The 5,086-nt window shown below is 37.7% G+C and overlaps 1 protein-coding gene across 3 annotated transcripts in view; it reads right to left on the reverse strand.

The window, feature by feature from the left end:
- LOC106874975 (serine beta-lactamase-like protein LACTB, mitochondrial) overlaps positions 1-4,299 on the reverse strand; it is a 21,128-nt gene extending 16,829 nt beyond the window's left edge. Inside the window, exons 1-2 of one of the 3 annotated variants that reach the window (XM_014922905.2) lie at positions 2,789-4,203; positions 870-936 (exon numbers count right to left, since the gene is read on the reverse strand). In XM_014922905.2, coding sequence (XP_014778391.1) covers positions 870-936; positions 2,789-3,187 — 466 coding nt within the window. In that variant the 5' untranslated portion in view covers positions 3,188-4,203. Of the gene's footprint in view, positions 1-869; positions 937-2,788 lie in introns of all 3 variants that reach the window. The other 2 variants (XM_014922906.2, XM_014922904.2) reach the window with 2 other exon arrangements.
- Between the last annotated feature and the right edge of the window lie 787 nt (positions 4,300-5,086).

The raw sequence follows: 5,086 nt of genomic DNA on the forward strand, positions 1-5,086 counted from the left end.
AATAAAGAAAACAAGTGATCAAATGTTATATTTAATTGAAATTTAATCATCAATGTACTTTCCCTGATTATCTATGACTTCTTTCCATCTATTTACAAGCTTTTTAATCCCATCAATGTAAAACTCTTTTGATTTCAAAGTGAAGAACTCTGAAATGTCAGTTTTGAGGCACAGGCATGACTATCTGGTATGAACCTTGCTTCCCAACCACATGGTTCTGGGTTCAGTCCCACTGCATGGCACCTTGGGCAAATGTCTTCTAGTATAGCCTTGGGCCATCCAAGCCATGCCAGCATGGAAAATAGACATTTAATGATGATGTTGATGATGGTGGTGATGTGCTGTATCTTCTCAGACTAACTGTTACAATTAGGTCCTCACAAATGCTGCTCTGATATTATATTGGCCCCCAGATGTGCTGTAACTTCTCAGAATGATTAGGTACTCACAAACCTTCTACAATTAGGTACTCACAAACACAATGTGAATTTGACCACAAGAGTGCTCTATCTTCTTAGAATAGCCCTTACAAAAGGTTTGATTCTCAGTAAACTTCTGTTTTATATTAACTTCATCTTAGTGAGTGGATGTAACAGAAGAATAGGGGCAAATGGTGACGGGGAACTAAATACTAAATGTTGAGCCAAAAGGGTCATTGAAGATTAAGGTGCCGAGAGGTGGTAGTAGGGAACTAGGGTTGAAGTCCGGAATCAGTGGTGGATGACTGGGGAGCATAAAACCAAGGATAGAAGAGGGAGTCTGTGGCTAAGATGTAGAGGCAAGATGGGTGTGGACTGAAAAAAAAAAAAAGAGCGTTGGTAATTCTTGTAATAAAGTACGATATTAGTAAATAGTTTCAAATGAGATACCTTCGCTCCAGACAAGTTCTCCATCAATGCTGACTGCAATAACCAAGCCAGGGGCACTACATTCAGCCTGAAAAAGGAAAATTATGGAAAGAAATATATTTCTACTAATAATCATGTTTGAGATTGAAATCAGAGAGTAGAGGTTAGGTCGATATACAATTAGGGCAAACACAAAAAAATACATTGCAATACTTATTTTCAGATAGCATTATACACATATATAATGCTATCTGATGATGTACACATATATAATGCTATCTGATGATATACACATAAATAATGCTATCTGATGATAAATACTGCAATACTTTTTTTTCTTGTACTTACACGTAATAAACACAGTACGTTTTTCTATTTATACATACATACAAACATACACAAACACATGTATAACTAAATGTTTGTACTTACACACACACACTATGTCTTTGTATTTGCACAAACATATAAACACACACGTACTACATACTGAGTTTTTGTATTTGCAGACAGGCAGACAGACACACACACACTATATACTGAATGTTTGTACTGACACATGCACTAAATACTAAGCTCTTGTACACACACATAACACACACACACACACACACACTGGTATTCATGTCAGTGAACATCATTGCATATCCATGGGGTTTTAAGCAGGCACAGATTATGACCTGCTTGGAGGAAGCAGCACAGAGGATGACCTGTTTTGCAGTGGTTAAAGAAATAACTTGGGTAATATGTAAAAGATACTTGCATTGCACCATTTTTGTAACTATTAAAAAAAAAAAATCTCCACACTCCTTTATCTGCAAATAATATTACACAGATGCACAAAAATTAAGTTCTTCTACAACCTCTCCCACATAAAATTTAGCTGTTCTTTTTTAATTTTGCATGCTTGCTTCTTTTTTCTTACACACATGCATTTAAGTTTTTGTACACAAACACACACACATATATACACACTATTAAGTTTTTGTATACAGATACACATACACAATTAAATTTTTGTATACCACACACAGACACTTAAGCTTTAGTACACAAACACATATACTATTAAATTTCGACACACACACACACACACACACGCTATTAAGTTTTGTATACACACACAAATATATTCATACAGACTTTTAAAATTTTGTACACATACATAACACTATTAAGTTTTGCACACACACACATATTATTAAGTTTTGTACACATACACACTATTACATTTTTGTACACACACATACATACACACACTTAAATCTTTGTTAAAATATACACATGCATACAACTTGGTTTTTGTACACCACCCGTTGTTCGTATCTTAAGAAAAAAAAAAAAGAAGGAAGGACACATTGGATTATGCAGTCCGAAAGGATTATGCAAGTCTGAAAGAGGATAGATCTAAATGGTAATTGTTAAAATGCTTCTGGTCAAAGGCTGACTCGGTCAAGGCTTATCTGGGGTTAAACGCATCGCTACAAACGTACTAATAGCGTAAGCTTTGAGTCATTGCTTGACTTGCTAGAAATACCAACGAAATCTTCCTTAAAACACTCTTTTAATGTTTATAAAAAAGAAGAGCACATGAGATATTATGTTTGAAGAAATAAAGACATGTTGGTCACAGCTGGAGCGCCTATAATCATAGATCTATTCGATTAGGGTTGATATGGAGCTAAACGGAAGCTTCTACATGGTCGGTAGATCTGTTAGATATAGTAATCAAATAGCGATCATATGAAACTTTATCGTGTTAAAAATTGCAGGTCAAATAAGGTGGGCTTGAGTTACCTGCACAAAAGAAAAGACACTGGGTGGATTCAGTTGGAACGACACAGGTCTGCTGGATCAGGGCCAATTTGGAGTTTAACAACGACACAAATCACAGCTACAGACAACGTTAGAGATGTCCAACAGTAATCTTGCTTATTTACCTTTTTGCATTCGGCGAGATCTTTAGCTACGACTATAGCTTCTTCTAATGTAAGTTTTTCTGATGTGGGTAGCTTCACGAGTCGCTGTGGCACTGGGGGTTGCCGGCATTCTGCAACAGTAGATAGTGTTTGCCTGTTGCCACCCCCGCCGTCGTACAAGTAACTACCGACGAGGAGAACAGCCGCGCTGCCGGCTCCTAGTCGAAGAAGTAGACTTTTGAAAATATTCTTTAGGTTTCGTGGTGTTTGTTCTTCACGGAATGACGATCGAAACCTGGAAAAAGAACTGGAATACTGTTTGAAGCAGAACTGAGGGGTAACGTGTTGTCTCGTAGACCATGTCGAACGTTGAAGAAGCGATCGCAGGCAACATAAACGGTTGTTGGCCAATGCAGTCATTGTTGATGTCTTGTTTACTTACGTGAGACGTCTAAATATAATCAAATATTTATATATAGATATATTCTCTCGCTCACCAAACAGAAAGATCGATGTAATATATAATATTGTAGAAATAATAAGGCAATGTAATGAATGTGATTTTCAAGTCTGCGAGTCACTCTGAAGATGAAAAAAAAAAGCCTCGGTTTGAAACGGTGCTACATGAGTTTTAATGTTGATTTCCTTTTTCATTTGTCCTTCTTTATATTATTTCCTTAATCTAAAAAGGTAAAATTCTTGCCTGTTACTCATATTTTTAGTTCAGAAAGATCAAATTGAGTAACAATGCATTTACTGTTTGAATATAAATAACAACAGGTAAGCGGTAGGTGAGAGAAACACAATACGATGAATTTAGGAGAAGAGTGCTAGGGAGAAGAATATAGGTAGTGCGAGATAGTTGTGTTTTTTTTAATTCTTTATTAATGACCCTTGTATATTTCAGATGGGTAATAATAAATGTGTTAGGTTAAATTAAATTGTTGTCTGATCGTCGTTCCAGCCGTGACCATCGTGTTTTTTTCCCCCCAAGGCAAAGTATTCCATAGACTACACTATCGGATGTGTCCATTATTTTTTAGGGCACTAGGATTTAATTAAGAGAGATTTGGCTGCTATTTCTAGCAGGCCAGGTGACGCTGATGTTATTTAGCTAAACCAGATCAGACCTGCTCTAGTCGAACAGACATGTTAGCAAGACAATCTAACCATGAGCATCCTGTCTCTATAAGGAGAGTTTTGCTAAGATTATGTTATCCAAACATGTTCTTAATGGGAGAAAGTGAATTGGAAGAGGTTCGGCAACTAATTCTATCAGACCGAGTAACGAGATTAGTCTCCCTTATTGGTTCGTGTACTTTGAAGGGTTGCCAGATGGTGCATAATTACTCTCTTTACTCTTTTACTTGTTTCAGTCATTTGACTGCGGCCATGCTGGAGCACCGCCTTCAGTCGAATCAAATCGACCCCAGGACTTATTATATCGGTCTCTTTTTGCCGAACCGCTAAGTTACGGGGACGTAAACACACCACCATCGGTTGTCAAGCGATGGTGGGGGGACAAACACAGACACACAAACATATATATATATATATATACATACATATATACGACGGGCCTCTTTCAGTTTCCGTCTACCAAATCCACTCACAAGGCTTTGGTCGGCCCGAGGCTATAGTAGAAGACACTTGCCCAAGGTGCCACGCAGTGGGACTGAACACGGAACCATGTGGTTGATAAGCAAACTACTTACCACACAGCCACTCCGAAGAGTTCAAAAAGTGTATATAAACATTAAATCCAAGGAGAAAAAAAGTTTTAAAAATCTCAGGAGAACTTCAGTAAAAGACATATTGGTTAAAGATTACTGTGGACGGGTGTTAAAGTAAACATTAACTGACATATTTAATGGGGTTTATTTTCTATTTCATTGTTTTAAGATATTGGGGGTGGAGGAGCACGCTTGTAATATCATTATAACTTCTGCTGCCGACAAAAAATAAGCAATATATATAAGAGCAGGTACGGATGTATGGGTCAGGAGTTCGCTTCCCAATTACATGGTGTTGTGCGCAGTCCCATTGCATAGTACATTGGGCAAGTGTTTTCAACTACAGTCCCAGGCTGATCAATACCTTTTGAGAGAATTGGTTGACAAAAATATATACACCGGGCTTCACACAGTTTATCCTCACCAGACCTTATACATGCAAACAGAAATTTTTCTGTCACATGGTTTCGGGTTCAGTCCCACTGTGTGGCACCTTGGGCAAGTGTCTTCTACTATAGCAGCGGGCCGACGAAAGCCTTGTAAGTGGATTTGGTAGACGGAAACTGAAAGAAGCCTGTCGTATATA

This window comes from Octopus bimaculoides, chromosome 14 (assembly GCF_001194135.2).
Source record: "Octopus bimaculoides isolate UCB-OBI-ISO-001 chromosome 14, ASM119413v2, whole genome shotgun sequence".
Lineage (NCBI taxonomy): Eukaryota > Metazoa > Mollusca > Cephalopoda > Octopoda > Octopodidae > Octopus > Octopus bimaculoides.